This window comes from Astatotilapia calliptera, chromosome 3 (assembly GCF_964374335.1).
Source record: "Astatotilapia calliptera chromosome 3, fAstCal68.1, whole genome shotgun sequence".
Classification (NCBI taxonomy): domain Eukaryota; kingdom Metazoa; phylum Chordata; class Actinopteri; order Cichliformes; family Cichlidae; genus Astatotilapia; species Astatotilapia calliptera.
Genome location: NC_137424.1, coordinates 56,808,360 through 56,826,657, shown reverse-complemented (window position 1 = coordinate 56,826,657; position 18,298 = coordinate 56,808,360). Strand labels below are relative to the sequence as shown.

At 43.4% G+C, this 18,298-nt stretch overlaps 1 protein-coding gene across 1 annotated transcript; it reads right to left on the bottom strand.

Moving 5' to 3' along the window:
* Nucleotides 1-15,802: 15,802 nt before the first annotated feature.
* Nucleotides 15,803-18,040, bottom strand: LOC145425491 (tripartite motif-containing protein 16-like). Its single transcript, XM_080298572.1, has one exon. It carries the CDS (start codon nt 18,010-18,012, stop codon nt 16,339-16,341), a length of 1,674 nt encoding a protein of 557 aa, XP_080154698.1. The 5' UTR covers nt 18,013-18,040; the 3' UTR covers nt 15,803-16,338.
* Between the last annotated feature and the right edge of the window lie 258 nt (nt 18,041-18,298).

Sequence of the window (18,298 nt, the reverse complement as noted above, 5' to 3'; positions counted from 1 at the left end):
ACTTGTCTCTGAATGTGGACAAAACAAAAGAGATGATTGTTGACTTCAGGAGAGCACGGAGAGATCACTGCCCACTTAACATCAATAGATTCTCTGAGGTTGTCAAGAGCACCAGATTCCTTGGTCTCTACCTGGTGGAGAACCTCTCCTGGTCCCTCAACACCAGCTCCATAACCAAAAAAGCCCAGCAGCGTGTCTACTTCCTGCAGAAGCTGAGGAAAGCCCATCTGCCATCATCCATTCTTACCACCTTCTACAGAGGGACTGTCGAGAGCATCCTGAGCAGCTGCATCACTGCCTGGTGTGGTAACTGCACCATATCGGATTGCAATACCCTACAATGGATAGTGAGAGCAGCTGAGAAGATCATTGGAGCCTCTCTTCCCTCCACCAAGGACACTTTCAGCACCCGCTCCATCTCAACGCCACCAGCACTATGGAGGACCTCACACACACTTTTCACCCTGCTGACTTCTGGAAAGAGGTACCGAAGCATTCGGGCCGTCACTGCCAGACTATGGAACAGTTTCTTCCGCCAAGCCGTCAGACTCCTGAACACTCAGTGACTGGACACACACACACACACACACACACACACACACACACACACACACACACACACACACACACACACATCCATTGCTCTGTCTTGTGTCTGTGTCGCCCTGTTCTGTCTAGTGTTGCACTGTCTTGTCTTGTTTTCTTTCCAATTTTTTGCACATTGCACTTTACGTAGTCCCGTGTTTTTCTATTATATGTCATATGTAGCACCAGGGCCTCGGAGGAAAGCTGTCATTTCACTCTGTACTGTACGACTGCACATGGTAATGACAATAACAGACACTTGACACTTGACAGAGTCTGCAGCCACAGTTTCAGTGCAGCTCACCAGCACATGAAGAGTTAATGGTCGTCTATGATCCAAATCATGATCATTGTTCTGTGCACACTTTCAGCTACAAGGTGTAAAATTGTCTGTTGACATCAGAGTGAAGTGTGTTGTTGTGTTACTCCAGTAACATGTTTAGATGTTTGCAGGCTGAGTTTATCTGTACCCGTCCTTGCGTTTCTCCGTCTCTGGCAGCTGTCTCTACGAACCATGAGCTCCTCTCTACGAATGTGGAAGAACATGTGAAGTTTTTTCTGTTGATTTTACCCGGTGCATTTCACTCACTGACCTGCAAGATAAAAACTAAATATCAGTGTAACAGATTTTCATTTCATCAGAGCTCACAGATAAGTTGAGCATTAGCCAACAGGGGGCGTTTCTCACCAGAAAATAAATGAGGCAAAATTAAACAGGTCATGTGATCGGTGTTCTTTAAAAGTTCCTTTCAGACTCACTGGTTTATTTGAAAGTTACAGGTTAGTGCAGGATAAACAGGTTAGTTTGCTGCTCTGTGATGGATTTAACAGAATAGTATCCCAGATAGCAAGGAAACATTGAAACTATGTTGAGTCAATATCAGGTGATGTCATTGAATCAACGTTGAAGTGTGATGTTGACCTAACGTCACTCTTGCACCTTTTTTTAATGTTGAAACAACGTCAGGTTTTGATGTTGAATCAATGTTGAAACCTGACATTGATTGAACGTTATATTTTCTAATACTGTTGACATTGAAACAATGTCAGATTCTGATGTTGAAACACTGTTGAGCTATGGTGTTGATTTTCCACCTCTTTCGCACAGTTGCTTTTTATTAAAACAACAGTTAAATCATGACTGGAAATCTACCTTTCTTTATAGGTATTTTAACCAATACTAAACTACTGCATGTTTCCATCAATACTTAAACCACCTAAACACATAATTGTACTTATTCCTTAAATTGGACACCCTTTATTGTCATGGTCGGACGGTCCTTCCCGGGGCGACCTGCCTGTGTGTGTATGTGTGTGCTTCTCTCTCTCTCCTCCTCCACCCAGCTGTCACTGATCATCCTTCGTTGTGGGCTGAGGTATTTAACTGTGTGTCCGGAAGTCAGTCGACGCTGGATTGTACTTGAAGCTCGGTAGTAAGGAGTGTTTTGTGACTTCCTGCTTAGCTTTAGCCGGCTAGCTTCCTCACCTGTTGTTTATAGGAGGAAGAGATATGGAGGTTGGAGAGAAGGAGCCCGTGGATTAAGCTATTGGAGGAGAACACACACTCTGAGAATCACTTTGGAAACTCACCTGCGCACTACTGGGAGTTTGGAGAAGATCACTGTTGGACTTTGCACTTCACTTTGTGTTTTGAAACTGTTTTTGGGCACTGTAAATAAACGCACTGTGTACTTTGCATCCTGAGCTCCGCGACTGAGTCCGTACTTTCCCATTACCCGTGACAGCTTCATGTCCTGAGCATTGTGTTTTCCTTTTTTCTATGTAGTGCTTAGCAACTACTCAGTAGAGTATTTAATTTAGATTGACTTGAGGCATGATTTGATGGCATAGTTCAGTTTTGAATTGTTTGGCGGTGAAAGTTTGGTTTTGTGAATGCAGCTTGAAATTTGGGTTTTGTGTTCACAGTGTGGGGAAAAGGAGATCAGCTTTCCAGGAATGTGTCTTAGAATTAATCTCTCCTTTCAGGCACATTAATGATTACGGCTGTGAATTCAATCCCAGGATAACAGGAGCCTGAATTAACATAAGTCATGTTACACAGCACACATCACTTCCTGTAATTAAAGCAGCTCAGAGTCTTTTGTTGATGTGACTGATGATTCGCTCTGATCCAAAGTTGGTCCTGCACAGAGAATCCTGTCAGTCCCAGTTTGTTTTTCTGAGACACTCAACATCGCTACATCAGCATAGAGGTGTCGTTGGCTTAATTTCTTTCTCAACATGAAGCAGCAACACTGCAGTTCAAACACTGAATATAGTTTTTGTTTATGTGAGAGGTTTAAGGGCTGAACTGCTCTTGTATTTCCTCAATGTGCACTTTAAATTTCCTCAAACTCCACCAATCCAAACAAAACCGACGCAGAAGCAGAGTCAAAACACTGAAACTTTAATACGTTTAATAATAGTTGGATTAATTAATGTGCTTCCTCTCTGATCGTCATTCTGTCATCTATAACCTGCTGGACCATTAAAGATCTGGATCATTAAGAAGTCCAAACAGGAAACATGAAATTTGTTAACAAATGCCTCGTCATAGGGGTCAAAGGTCATCAGCCATGCTGCTCAGACACAGATGGAGACCGTTCACATTTAACATTTGGGACCATCTTACAGCAGAGATCCAGGTCACCATCAAACTCCATAACATGTGACTCATGGATCAGAAATCACCATGACGACAAGTGGCTCATCTGAGGTGTCAAAGTCTCAGGATGAAAAGTTTTCAGGACGAGTCCAGAGTGACAAAGACGCCCTCAGAGAAGGACGAATCAGACTTCAGCTGTCCAGACTCAGGACTGATGACTTGGGTCTGTACGTGTGTGAGGTCAACACGGATTATGGCTTCAGATCTGACAGATGTCGACTAAACGTCAGTGAGTTGAAGGTTTCAGTGAAAGTTATTTAATGAATGTGAGCGACTCAGATGCTTGTGTCTCTGCAGCAGTGAGGGATTGTCCTGAACCTGAGAGAAAACCTGAGACATCAAACACAGAGAGACGAGGAAGGATCGGCCTCTGCTGTGGACTGACAGCAGCTCTGCTGCTTCTCATTTATTTACTGTCTGAATAGAAAACAGAATTTCTACTCTTCTAATAATGGATGTCAGAAAACTCAGTCAGTAGAAACAGTTTGATCAACACTGTAAATGAAACGATTGGTGTTCACTTTAATAACATGGACAGAATAATGAGCTATAATCATAAACTCAATGGAGGAAACTTTCTTCAAGTTTACATTATTTTGAAGGGAAACTTTATCAACCTGTCCCTGATAACATGATGAAATAATCTCTATGATTATGGAAATGAAACAAAATTAGGTCATCAGCCTCACAGAGAACGTGAAGCTGATCTGAGATGTTTAGTTTCATTTGGTTTTCTGTCAGTGATTCAGTTTGCTTTTGAAGGACAGTTTGTAACGAAGTATTCATGCTGATTTGATGATGATGATGATGATGCATGCATTATAGATGGATTAAAATGCTACACATCATTTATGTAACTGAATCATTAATATTTTGGAGTTCAAACATTTCATCCATCCATCCATTCACTTCCGCTTATCCTTTTCAGGGTCGCGGGGGGCGCTGGAGCCTATCCCAGCTGTCATCGGGCGAGAGGCAGGGTACACCCTGGACAGGTCGCCAGTCTGTCGCAGGGCTAACACACAGGGACAGACAACCATTCACTCGCACATTCACACCTAGTGACAATTTGGATTATCCAATTAACCTATCCCCACAAGCTGCATGTCTTTGGACGGTGGGAGGAAGCCGGAGTACCCGGAGGGAACCCACGCAAACACGGGGAGAACATGCAAACTCCACACAGAAAGACCCCGGCCTGATGGTGGAATTGAACTCAGGACCTTCTTGCTGTGCGGCAACAGTGCTAACCACCGTGCTGCCTTTCACTTGATTAGAAATTCAAGTGAAAGGCAGCACCTGTTAAATACAGTCGGACAGCGTAGGCAAGCGTAGGCAAGTAAAATCACAGTACAGTAAGTGCCTTTAACATAACAGAACCTTTATTAGTCCCACATGTGGGAAATTGTTGTTGTTCTTTTGCCATCAGAATTATTGTCTAAAGGCAAAAAAGATGCCCAACGGACTGACTTTACCAAATGGACCATCCCAGCCTTGCCGTATTGGATTCACCTTTTATTGTTTATTTCATTTTATTTTCACTTTGCTAAATACGGGACAGACTTGACTGGGGGAAAGAAAGAGGGAAAGAAAAACAGCGGGGAAGAGGAACGGTGATAAAGGGCAATAAACAAAAACCAACAAAACAAACAGACAATAAATACATCTATCAATCACATGGATCACCTGTTGAGAAAGAAAGAAGAGAAAACAAGCAGAAAAAAGACAGAAATATAGCAAAACATCATCGCGATGATCTATGTGAATATAACAGTAAATACTAAATATTAAATGTTATTGTGCAGCACGTAAGATCGACAGCGCACAGTGTGCTTCGAGGTAGGAGCCAAAAAGGGTGTAGTTTGTGTGTTTGAGCACCCGTGTGTACACCTGTGAGCATGAGCGCGCTTGTATTTAACAGGTTCCTTCATTTAATGATCTGCTAGAGGGTGTGGGGGGGCCACAGCCCCGTCCTCCAGGGCATGAAGCAGGTATGGAGGAGATCCAGGCTCCAGACATCCAGAGACCCCCAGAGCACAAGAGACCAAGGAAGACCAACAGAGGGGCAGCCGCGCCACTGTCCCAGAAAGAGCTGAGCAAATTGCTTTTGTTACAGCAGAAAGTGGACAGTGCAAAGTTACATAGCAAAACATTAGAAAAACTCTGGAACAGGATTAGAATAAGATACTGTACACAGTAGAATAGAATAAAATTAAATACTATAAACAATAGAATAAATAGAATACAAATACTATATACAATAGAGTAAAATACAACTTTGCCAGATATTATTCTTGATGTTAATAAATTACTAACATCAAATTATCAACATCAAGAGAAAAACAAGTAAGTGAGCTGCAGAATAAACCACACAGTGATGACAGCAGGTTTGTAAGGACTTCTCAGTCCTGGAGTCTCTACTGTCATGATGGTGTTGGTTACTATGGAGACCATGATTACATAGCAAGAGCCATCCCTCTGCTCCCCTCAGCGGTGAGTGTGGCAGTGTAGCAGTGTATGTGGACTGTTCTGCAGAGATTGTGTCCTCCTACAGCGTCTCCTCTGACAAACTGATCCACCTGCACACCTTCAACACCACCTTCACTGAACCTGTATATGGCCTTCAGATCTTGTCCATTCAAGGCCTTGTTGATAACATAATGATAGAAATTGTCTTGTGTGAAGACGAGGAGAGTGCCAGGGTCACAGGTCATAGAACTAGTAAACACATTTGAAGGGAGTAAGTGAACATCCATATTCAGCCCGTTACACAATTCCTCCATAACCAGGAACACATAATTGTTTGTTTACTCTTGGTTAGCATAGTTAACTAAGATTAAACTACGTATTAACAGCTGTTTTTGTTCCCGGTTAAACTGTTTCCTGCTGAATGAAAATATTTTTAATGTTAGGTTTAATCCAGAGTCAGCTAATCTCAGCCAAACCGATTTTCTCAGGAACAAATAAAACACTGTTAACATTAGTGGTGTGCAGATCGATGTTGAAATATCGATTCTTTCGATACCAGTAATTTATGTTCTAGAATTGATTCTCATATTAAAATATCAACATTTTAGTACTTTGGGGTAAATTTGTAGTTTTTAATTAATCAGAACACAGTGGAAAGAAACTGTATCATTCGGATCGTCTAAATTGGAACGAACTACTTCCTCTTATGCCTTTCATAGTCTGTAGTGATCCTTGACCTCTTGGTCTGCTATCAAGCTGGTGGGTAACAGACGTCTTCGAAAACATCAGAGCACTTTTGGAAATATCCTGATAAATCGAGCAGATATTTAAAGTTTACAGAGATACATTCTTGCCTGAAAATAAAGTTCATTTTGTGACCCAGAAAGAGTAATATTTAATATTTAAAAGTGTTTAGCCGCGCTCCTCCACCATTGCCACATTTGAGTTTTGGGCGAAATGTATTCTGGGATATTTAGCTGCACCAAAAACACAAAAAAATCACCACCAATGCATCCTCCATAAAACAGGCGGAGCGAGAACACATCCGGGGATTCTTTTGCGTCCTCAGCTTGATGCGTGCTTTGAATTGGAACAGTACTTGGTCTCCGATTGATGACGTATTACGAGTACACGAGAACACGAGTACGCATATTGAGACCGGGCCAATATTTCCAGGTTTTTCACTCACTTGATGTATCAGGATTACTCCACGTTCAAAATGACTGACAAGTTAATGTCACATGATAAGCAGTCACATGTCTACAAAACCTCAACAGAGACAGTTTAAGAATTAAATCCATCCTGCTGTGAAAGCACATTTCACTGCACCTTCACTCCTCCCAGTCCACTTGTGACAGCCTGATTGCTCTTCACCGAATATGGTACAAACACAAAACTCATCGTCACGCCCCCAAGTCCTCTGGCACTGGAGCGGCCAAACACACTATTTCTGGTTTCCACTTTCAAGCAAAAATATCTTGTGTTAAGGAAGCAGATCTCAGGACTCTAATGTTAATATTCCTCTACATGCAGTGTTGATCAAAAGAACCAATAATCAGTTTTCTCAGTTTACAGGATTCTCTTTGTTCTCATTATGATGGTCAGGAGGTCCTAACAGGATATGATGTTATTCACAGTGATGTCAGAAACAGTAAAGCTTTAAACTTGGATTCAATAGATTTATTTCACAGCCTTCATTACTAATGCAACTTAACTCGTCTAATAATGGAGTCAGAAAACTTCCTCAGATCAGTCAGTGGAAACCGTTTGATCAACAATGTGAATGAGACTTTTGGAGTTCACTGTAACCCTTGTGTTGTCCTCGGGCCACAAATGGTCTCGAGGTGAATGTTAAACAAGTATATGGGAATCCCGAGGACAACACATGATGGACAAAATAATGAGACGTGATCCAAGAAATCATGAACTTCATGCAAGTCTGTTCATTCATGACTATAATCATAAACTGGATGAAGGAAACAGTTTTTCAAGTTTACATTATTTTGAAGGTAAACAGACTGTCGCTGATAATGAAACACAATGAAACCATCGACCTCACAGCAACGTGAAGCTGATTTGAGATGTTTAGCTTTATTTCATTTCCTGCCATTCAGTTTTTTACTGAATGGCAGTTTGTAATGAAGTATTCACGTTGATTTTATGATGATGATTATGTATGATAAGCTCTGATTAAGCTGTAGCGTAGAACAGGAGGTGATGCTTTTCTTTTCTTACAGAATCAGTGGTGTTTGTGTTCTTCGATCCACAGTGATCTGCTGCTTTATTCTCTGATCTCATACAAACTCTCAGAGTGTAGCTGTGAGTTCAGACCCTCAGGATTCATTTAGAGACTTAAACTTTGTACTTGAAGCTTTAATGTTTTGATTGATAAGTTGAAATTGTGTTATGAACAAATGTTATTTTTCTATTTATCTATTTAAAAAATAATTAATAATAGTACATGTAAACATATTTTATGGATTTATAAACGTACATTTTAAAAGCAAAACACAGCAGTGTTTGAGTCTTAAGAAGTGAAACACAACACTGACTCACACACTTGTAATCATAAATGTTTCCTGTGCGCTGCAGTTTCTTCTGTTTCATAGTTTCTACATTATTGCTGCTCCAGCTCAGCACACACCTCTGAATGACAGGAGGCAACATGACGTTTAGAGGATACTGGTGACTTATGAAAGTAGACTGGTAATAATCATTTTCTGATATTTGATACTGACTCTGCTGACTGTTGGTCTGTGTAGATCAGCAGAAATGTTTCATATAAATGTGAATTTTCAGAGTAAAACAGACCAAAGAAAACAGTCGGACACTTTCTGTTTGAAAGTTTATTAGGACATTTTTAGTTTGATGTTTCAATTCAAATGGTTTTGTTCTAAAACTCAGAGACTCAGAGAGAAAATGTGAATTTAAAAGTAAAACTCTGAACATAACCTGCTCCTAACAGTTTTTTTCTCTTATTCTGATGTGTTGTTGGTGTAATTGATTTTAATGAATGTGAGAAACCCAGATGTGTTTGTGTCTCTGCAGTAGAGAGACGAGGAAGGATCGGCCTCTACTGTGGACTGACAGCAGCTCTGCTTGGAAAATTGTTTGCTGCAAACAGGAAAATCAAATCAAATAATAATAAAAATAGTATTACACATATATTATGAATATTAATTATTAATACACTGTGATATTTTGATATTTATTGTTATCTCAGACCTTGAAAGTTACAGGTGTTTTAGGCTGAGCCTGTGGAGCAGGATTAGCGCTGTCGCTGGTTTTGGGTTAGTGACAGTTCAACAGGTGCCTGTGAAATCGTTAAAATTAGATCTACTTCTTCCTCTGCCCCACTGCAATCCGGAAATATTAAATATTTAGGTATTAATATCTCTCCTAAGCTTTCAGACTTAACTAAACTAAACCACATCCCACTTCTAAAGAAAGTAGAAGGCGATCTGACTAGATGGAAATCTTTACCCATATCACTCATGGGAAGGGTCGCCACTATAAAAATGATGATCTTGCCAAAAATAAATTACTTATTTTTGATGATCCCTAACAAACCATCACAAGATTGGTTCAGATCTCTGGATTCATATATTTCCAAATTCCTTTGGAAAGATAAACCCCCGCGTATTAGCTTAAAAACGCTACAAAGAACCAAGGATAGAGGAGGATTAGATCTGCCTAATTTTCACCAATACTTCTTAGCCAACAGGCTTCAGTTCATCTCAGAATGGTTAAAACATACCTTCTTAGTTGAGCCCTGGCTAGATGTTGAACAGGCACTATGCAAGGATCTAGAGATTTCAGACCTACCATTTATTAGCTCAAACATCAAAAGACATGAATGCTTTAAAAGTATCAACATCAGCTTTTCTCTAACAGCATGGTGGGAGTTTCTAAAAATAACGGAGTCTTCATTAATCCCATGCAAACGTACACCTATCTGGAATAACCCTGACATATTACAAAACAATAATATGATTAATTTCCCAGAATGGAGTTGTAAAGGAATTAAATACTTAGAACATATATTAGAGGGAACAGAATTTATTCCATTTGACAGACTAGTTGAACAATATGGGATCAACAAGACAAGGTTTTTAGAATATCAACAAATTAAATCCATAGTAAAAAAGAAATTTAACCTCAGTCAAGTTGAATTACAAACACCACTAAGTGCGGCACATTTTCTTACTCTTAAATCCCCCAAATTATTATCTAAAATATACAGAACACTTTCTAAATTAGATGAATCAATATCCCTTCCTACTGCAAAGTGGGAAGCAGATTTATCAGTCAACCTAGACCAAAACTTCTGGTCTCAGATTTGCTTAAAAACTTTTAAATTAATTAAAAATCCCAGTCTGCAATTAATACAATACAAAATACTTCATAGAGTGCACTATACAGGTCATCGGATGTTCAAGATGGGCTTTACATCTTCCAACAACTGCTCACACTGTCAAGGCAATACACCAGACAATTACATCCACGCTCTTTGGTTCTGTCCACCAGTGCAAAAGTTTTGGCGCGAGATATGTGAAGACTTATCAAAATGTCTGAAATGTAACATTCCAACCTCCCCCTTAGTGTGTTTGTTGGGCAGCTTAGATAATGTCACTTCAGAAAAGAATATAGCCCATATGATCTTCACTGCCCTATGCATAGCCAAGAAAACAGTCCTCATGAACTGGAAAAATAAAAATAATCTTAATTCTAACCAATATAGAAATTATCTATTAGATTACATTAGTCTTGACACAGCCTCTGCCACCACATTAGATCAATTGCTCTGGGCCCCTTTTATCAGCTCCATCACCTAGTGGGGGTGGGGGGTCATAGTTTGGTCCCGCCTTCACTGTTGTGATTGGTGAGGGGGTAGGGACAGGCTTAGGGCGTCGGGGGGTTCCCCGGAGGCATCTTCCTTGGGGGGCTCAACCCGGGGTAGCGGTCACGTCCGGTTGAGGGCTCTGTTGGCTCTCAGGTGACTGTTTCCTCGCGGCTGCGTGCAGCGGGGCTAGGGGAGGGTCTGTGCTGACGGACGTGGGTTACTGACCTGGCAACCTGGCTGCCCCTGGGTGGGTCCGGGATGGGCGTGAGGTTTTGGGGGCGCTCCGTCTCTGGGCTGGGGCCCGGGCCGGGCCTCGGGGGCTCGGGTCCTGGTTGGTGTGTTGCCGGGGTTGTGGGCGGGTGGGTGCATGGGGGCCCGGCCCTGGAGCAGGGTGCCGCCGGTGCATCGAGCCGCCTGGGGGGCTCTTCAACTGGTGGGGGGGATGGTCACATCTTGCAGGAGCTTTCTTCTCTCAGGAACTCTCTGCAGGAGGGGGAGATACAGGAGAGGTGGAGGAAGATCTCAGCCTGGGCGTTTACCGTCTTATGTAGTCTGGAAGATGTGTGGTTGGTGGGGTGGGTGCAGTTTTCTCTGTGGTGGGGTTGGGTGGACTGTCCAGGGCTCTGTGGAGCCGGGGGGCGCTACTGCACTGGGCCCCGGTCTGATGGGCCTGGGCCCCCCTTCCCTGGCGGGTCGCGGAGGGTGGGAGTGCCTACTGGGGTCAGCGGGGGAGCTGGCCCCAGGGAGGGGTTACCTGCCCCTCCCTTCCTTCCCTCCCCATCTCCAGCTGCCTCCCTCTTCCCGCTCCTCCACAACCACCCACACATGCAGGGCCTTGGAGTGGGGGTATGTCACCAGGGTGCAGAGGAGGCTACCCCCCCCCCCCCCCCCCCCCCGTCCCCTTCTGGCTGCCTCTGCCTCAATTTTATCCCACAACTTAGACATTCACATTATTCACACTCTCATTACACATACATATAGGATCTTGGGGGTGGGCACAATCACGGAGTCCAAATCACCATCAGGGTGTATACCTCACCCCTGACGTCGTTGCCCACCTCTCAATTTTAAATACACTTAGTCATTGAGGGTTAGCAGGAGGGACTATGTGCTTACCTGCTGCTCCTTGGCAGGTAGCTCCATGCCCTCCTGGGTTTTAATTGCACCTTAGAACACATATGCATCAACACTACAATGAGCGGGTGGAGGGAGGTTTGGAGTCTTCTCCCACCCCCATTCTCTGCGGCCTGCTGGAGCGGGAGGGCTAGTAGGAGGAGTTGGCCGTCCGACTGCGGTCTGGGGTGTGGGGCCTCCCTGCTGCTGCGGAGTCGGGGTGGTCTGCCTCTCCCCACCGCAGGGAAAAGGGTAACACCACCTGGGTCTGGGTGCAATTCCCCCCTCCAGGGGCAAGGGTACCTAGACCCGGTTTGTAGAGTACGCTTGGGGAGTGTGATTGTGTGTACAGCGTCTCTTTATGTCTGTCTCCACGTTGGTTAAGTGTGGAGTGAGTGCATATGAGAGCATGAGGGTGGGAATGGATGTTTGTGTCTGTGTGTGCCTGTATGTCTGTGTCTATATGTCAGGTTGGGTATCAGACGCCACCTCTCTGGGGACACCTCAGGCCCTCCAAGGTTTGGAGGCCTATCTCCACCCACCACCACTTCCCCTGCCGGTGGCGGACTCCCTCAGGTGTCGGTGTGTTGGTGGTTCTTTGTGTCTGGGGGTGGGCGTCCGGGTACACACCGGCTCACTCCTTGGCGGCCGCTTGTCGGGGCCTGGGGCCTGGGGCTCGCTCGGGCCCCTTTGGAGGTGGGGTGCCCCCGGCCTCTCGGCCTAGGGCTCGGTCACTCAGGCGCAGCTGGGGGCCGGCGGAGCTCACGGGCGCGTCACTGCAACTCCCCCTGACTTCTGCTCCGCGGCTGCTGGGCGAGCCCTCATCTGGGACTCTCCTCAGCTCTTACTGGGACAGTGGCGCGGCTGCCCCTCTGTTGGTCTTCCATGGTCTCTTGTGTTCTGGGGTCCTCTGGATGTCTGGAGTTTTGATCTCCTCCATACCCGCTTCACACCCTGGAGGACGGGGCTGTGGCCCCCCCACACTCCCTAGCAGATCATTACATGGAGAAACCTTTGGAATGCAAGCATGCTGATCCACACAGGTATGCACACATGGGTATTCACAGACGCGGACTAAAGCTTTCTTGGCTGCTGCCTCAAAGCACACTGTGCGCTGTCTATCTTGCGTGCTGCACAATATCGTTTATTACTTAGTAAATACTGATATCTATGACTAGCTAGTTTATTGTGATGGTGCTTTGTTTTCTCTATTATTATGTTGCTCTTTGTTGTTTGCTGTCTCCTCTGTTTGTTTTTGTTTGTTTGTTTGTTTGTTTGTTTTTTTTCTCCATACAGGTGACCCAGGAGGTTTTTTTTTTTCTCTCTCTTCCCCCCCCTTCTCACCGTCTCTTCTCCCCTTTGGTTTTCTTTCTTTCTCTCCCCCTCTCTCTCTCATTCATTCCCCCTGTCCTATTTATTAAAAAAAAAAAAAAAAAAAAAAAAAAATGACAAAGGATGAACTGAAGCTCTGCCATCACGTAATGTCGCATACTGCTGTTTCTGATGTCATTTAGAAAAAAAAAAAAAAAAAAAAAAAAAAAAAAAATTAGATCTACTTTAATAATCTGCTTAAACTGGAACCCAAAGTGGGAACTCTTCCTGGGTTTAACGTTAAACTTAAATGTTTTCACTCAAAACCACAAAAACTAAAACACTGTGCTTAAAACTGTGCTTTTCCGAGATCATTTGGAGAAATTAATAAAACAAAAACGAATATTTTCTGTGCTCTGTCTCGTTCCCCATGACCAGGCCATATATATAAAATAAGAAGAAGCTGAGGTGTAAACAGGAACCAACAAAGTTTGTGCTACGTTCAAGCATTTTAGCCAGTTTAACTGTGGCAGGTTGCGCTCTGTTACCATTTACGTTTACCAGCTGAGGCGCAGAAAAGATCACAGACTGGAAAACTGTCGGACCAACACAGGAAGTCTCAGATGCAGAAGTTTTACTGTGTCCAGGGCTGGCTGGGCAACACCGGAAATGTGAAAAGACAAAACAGGTTGGAACACAAACCAGTCACTAGAAGGAGCATCGGCTACAGGACAAAGTCTTCGACTGTTTGTGCTCCTCAGCACGCACTGTTTTATTTCCAGCTGTTGATGGTGTGTGGCTGGGCTCAGGCTGGGAAACCTCAGAATCAACAGGCTGAGGAGTAAAACAGTCCAGCGGGGATACAGTGCCAGTAACAGCGTGTAGGTGAGTCTGGGGTGGAATAACAGTCCTTTGTTCAGCTCAACAGCTGGAAAATCCTTATTGGCTAACTCAGAGAAAACACTGCGAGCATTACCAGAGTCTGACGGCTCAGGAACACAAAGATCACTAACGAGGACAACCGGTGAATAACTTGACACCGAGGGGTCACTCTGAATAATGTCTGTAGAGTTCAAACACACAGTAACAGAGTTTTCTGATTTAGGAGATACAGAGTCCACGGAAGACGAAACAGTGTTACTCACAGTGGTAGATCTGTCATGAAGTGCAGGATCAGAAAGCTCGAGCTGAGCGTGTGAAACACAGTCACTCTCTCCCACGGTTGCAGTCTGCTCAGCTGTACTGGAGCGACGGCGGCGTGAACGCCATTTTCGGCCAATCTGACAATGTCTGACGTTTTGACAAACACCGGTTCAGGAAGCGCTCCTCTCCTGTTCAGGTGGAGTAGTTTAGTGGACCCAGTTTGTTTAAACTGCAGTTTCCTGTTCTTTGAATTTAAATTGTTGTTCTGCTAAATGCAGTTTGTCAGTCTGAAGATATTGTAGCTGCTGCTGAGGGATATCCTGCTGTTTTGTTCTCAGATTGTTTTCCTGTTTTGTGCTTCTTGTTTGTTCTCGGTTGTGTTGCTGTAGTTCTTTTTGCTGCTGTGTGCGTTGGTTTGTGTCCTCTACATTCAGTGTGGTTTTGTGCAGTTCTGTCACTTGAGCAGTGACCATGTTCGATGTCTTAAATGGAGCCTTAATAATTTAAAGTGCGTGTGTGTGCACCTGTTTGAGGTGGGGTTAATTGTGTATTGCTTTTCTTTGATGAAGCATTGTTTAATTTTGTGTGTCTTGAAAAGTTGTGAGGTTTATGCGTTGTTGTTGCATGATTTTGCTCATGTAAAGTTTGAGGTATTTGTGGCGGGGTGTGGTTTGTGGCTGCAGGGGAGGAGCAGCGGGTTCAGGGTTGTGGTGTCCGTGAATGCTGCTTTTGTCAGCCGGCAAACATCATCTAATCATTCTTCCCTGTTTCAGTAGCACCCCGGACTGATCCAGGACCAGATTCCCTTCACGATTGAGTGCACGTTCAAAAGTGCCTGAGTTGATCTATTTTTTTAAATTTATTTATTTGATGGATCCGCCTTCCCCTTGTGTCGACCATTCTCACCTGCTGGTAAGCCTCAGTCCTGAACTCCTCTTCCCTGTATGGTTGAATGTGAAGTTTTTTTTTAAAAGTTGCTTTCTCTGTCTGAATAATAAATCTTGGAAGCACATCTCCTGCCTCACTTTAGTGTAAAGAACCTTTGTTCAAAAAAATAAACTGTTGGTAGATGCACTTTTTACAACGAATCATCCATCAGTAAAAATCTAACTCAAATCAAATACAACAAATTCAACATTCATAGAAAAAAATCCAACCCTGCGGGGATCAAACATCTGATCAAACACCAGGGTTGGACACAGACTTTCTAATCTGACATCACAAAGTTATTCTGAAGCTGTAAATCTAATTAAAAACTCCCCAAAACTACTAAGAGAAAACCCTTAAAAGGTTCAGTGACAGAAGAAAAATCCTTTACATATAAAATCAACAGAGGTTCCTGATAAATAGACTAATAAACAGAGAATAGCTGAACAGTTTCTGTGACACAGACGTAAAAATGCATAAATGCTCCATGATTTTCATTTCTATCCATCATCTTGAACACTGACTATAAATGTGTTCACTTCATTATTGTGTGTATTATTCATGTCTGTGTTTGTCCACCAGGTGTCTCCCTCAGCTCATTTTCTCCAAATCAGAAGCTTCAGATTTGTGGAGACGCTCTGCCTGCCAGACACAGCTCAGGGCAAATACATGTGTCTCCACAATATACAGGCCTGTGTTATTTAGTGTCTGTATTTAAATGTATAAATAATCAAGTGTGATCAAACTTTTCATATGAAATATAAAATTAAATGTCAAATATTAAGTATTTAATTTTTGTTACATTTTAAAAGTTTAAACCTCAAAGACATTAAGTTTACAGTCATATATGATCAAGAAAACCAACAATTTTCACATTTCAGAAACTGGAACCAGCTTTAAATGTGACTAAAATAATGATAAAACAATCAATTCTCTAATCATTGACTAACTGATGAATCACTGCAGCTCCAATATATTGTTGCATTTGACAACCCACTACAGCAACTACAGAATAAAAGCACTAACCAGACTGATGACAGATTTCAAACATGCTGAATATGAAGAGTAGTATCATTTAAACTCACATGATTATCAGCCATAAGAACAAATTCAGATTTATATTGATGTAAGGTATATAAATGTAAGTACAGTTTGAATCAGTGCAATATTATTTTCACACATCAATGGACCACTGAACTTCTCAGCTTCTAAAATGTAAAGCCTCATTTAGAAACTACACAAGTACATATAATGGTCAGGGATCAACATGAACCTGTCTTCTCTATTTGACTTTAATCAACTCTGCAGTGACTCCATCTTTCCAAGTCCAAAGTCCAGCATAGAGCGGCTGAGTGAATGTGGTCTGGACTCTGTGGAGGAGAGTCATGGTTTCAGAGACGCTGTAGAAAGACAGAATACCTGCTCTGTGATCCAGGTACACTCCTACTCTGGAGGACCGAGGACCTGAGAGGACAGTTCGGACATTGTTGTGCCAAAATTTAAAACTTCCTGAGTACCAATATAATGCCCAAGATTTGTCATTGTTTCCAAATCCACATTCATTGCCCCCCCCTGCTCTGCTGATATTCTTGTATGCGACTGCTACACAGACTCCTCCCCCTCTCCACTCCACCTCCCAGTAACAACGTCCAGTCAGACTCTCTCTACTCAGGACCTGATAACATTCAGCGAATCTGTCTGGATGATCAGAATAAGACTGTTGTTGTTCCATAAATGTTACTTTTCTGTTCCCCTCAGATAATAATAGATGTGTGTGTGCTGTGTTTGGATCCAGTGTGATTTCATGTGAACATTTTAAGAATCCAGCTCTGGTCTTTGGCTCTGCTGGTGACAGTAAAACATCCTCTTCAGTGACTGTCAGTGAGATGTTTGTCCATTCCTCTCTCAGAATGTCCTGTAGTTTATCTCTGGTCTCTGACACAGCTGCTGTCACATCCTCAAAGTAGCTCAGAGGACGAATATTGATGCTGGATGAGTGTGTAGACTCACTGAGTGCTGACAGTGAGGGGTAGTTGTGTAGAAACTGGTTGTGATCCTCTGTGTGTGAGAGCTGCTCCAGCTCGCCGTCTTTCCTCTTCAGCTCAGCGATCTCCTGCTCCAGCTTCTCCTGAAGCTCTTTGACTCGACTCACTTCAGTTTCCTGCTGGGATCTGACCTGCTGCTTCACATCAGAGCTTCTTTTCTGGAGGAGACGGATCAGCTCAGTGAACATCTTCTCACTGTCCTCCACTGCTTTATCAGCAGAGCCATTGATGGCCTCCACCTCCTGTTGAAGCAGCTTCACATCTTTCTCTCGCTCCTGGATTCTCTGCTGGATGTTTAGTCGTCTCACCTCGAGCTCCTTCTGCTTCTCAGTCCTTTCTGCTGCAGCTGGGACTGTTTCATGGCCTTTATGTTCATCAATTGTGCAGAGATAACAGATACTCTGCTGATCAGTACGACAGAAAATCTTCATCACCTCATCATGACGAGAGCAGATGTTCTCCTGGAGCTTCTTGGAGGGGGCCACCAGCTTGTGTTTCTTAAACTGAACTACATCATAGTGAGGTTGGAGGTGTTTCTCACAGTAAGAAATTAAACAGACTAAACAGGACTTGATGGCTTTCAGCTTCCTCCCAGTGCAGACATCACAGGCCACATCTTCAGGTCCAGCATAGCAGTGATCAGCTGGAGCAGCTTGGAGTCCAGTCTTCTTCAGCTGCTCCACTAAAGCTGCTAACATGGTGTTTTTCTCCAGGACAGGCCTCGGTGTGAAAGTCTTCCTGCACTGAGGGCAGCTGTGGATTCCCTTCCTGTCCTCTTCATCCCAGAAACTTTTAATACAGTTCCTGCAGTAGCTGTGTCCACAGGCTGTAGTCACCGGATCCTTCAGTAGATCCAAACAGATGGAACAAGAGAAGGTTTCTCGGTCCAGCTGAACTCCTTTCTGCGCCATTTCTCCTCTCAGTGTCAGTGACTGTGTGAGTTTCTCTATAACTGAAACTAGTCTGAGCTCTGATCTCAACAACGTGTTTCTGCAGTGAATGGAGCCTGTCAGCTCTTACACGTCACCACATGTTGGTTACACCCATCTTCAAAGTGCAGATCTGAAGGGGAGGGAACGAGGAAACACGTGGACAGAGAGGAGGTGCTGTGTTTAAGAGCAGGAAGAAGAGGGAGGGTTATCAGGCTGTGCTTCACTCCAGGAAGAGGAGCAGTTTGAGAGTGATACTGTCTGTTTA

What these genes read in the sequence shown, in the direction of transcription:
- LOC145425491 (XM_080298572.1), bottom strand. Translation starts at nt 18,012, where the DNA reads ATGGCGCAGAAAGGAGTTCAGCTGGACCGAGAAACCTTCTCTTGTTCC.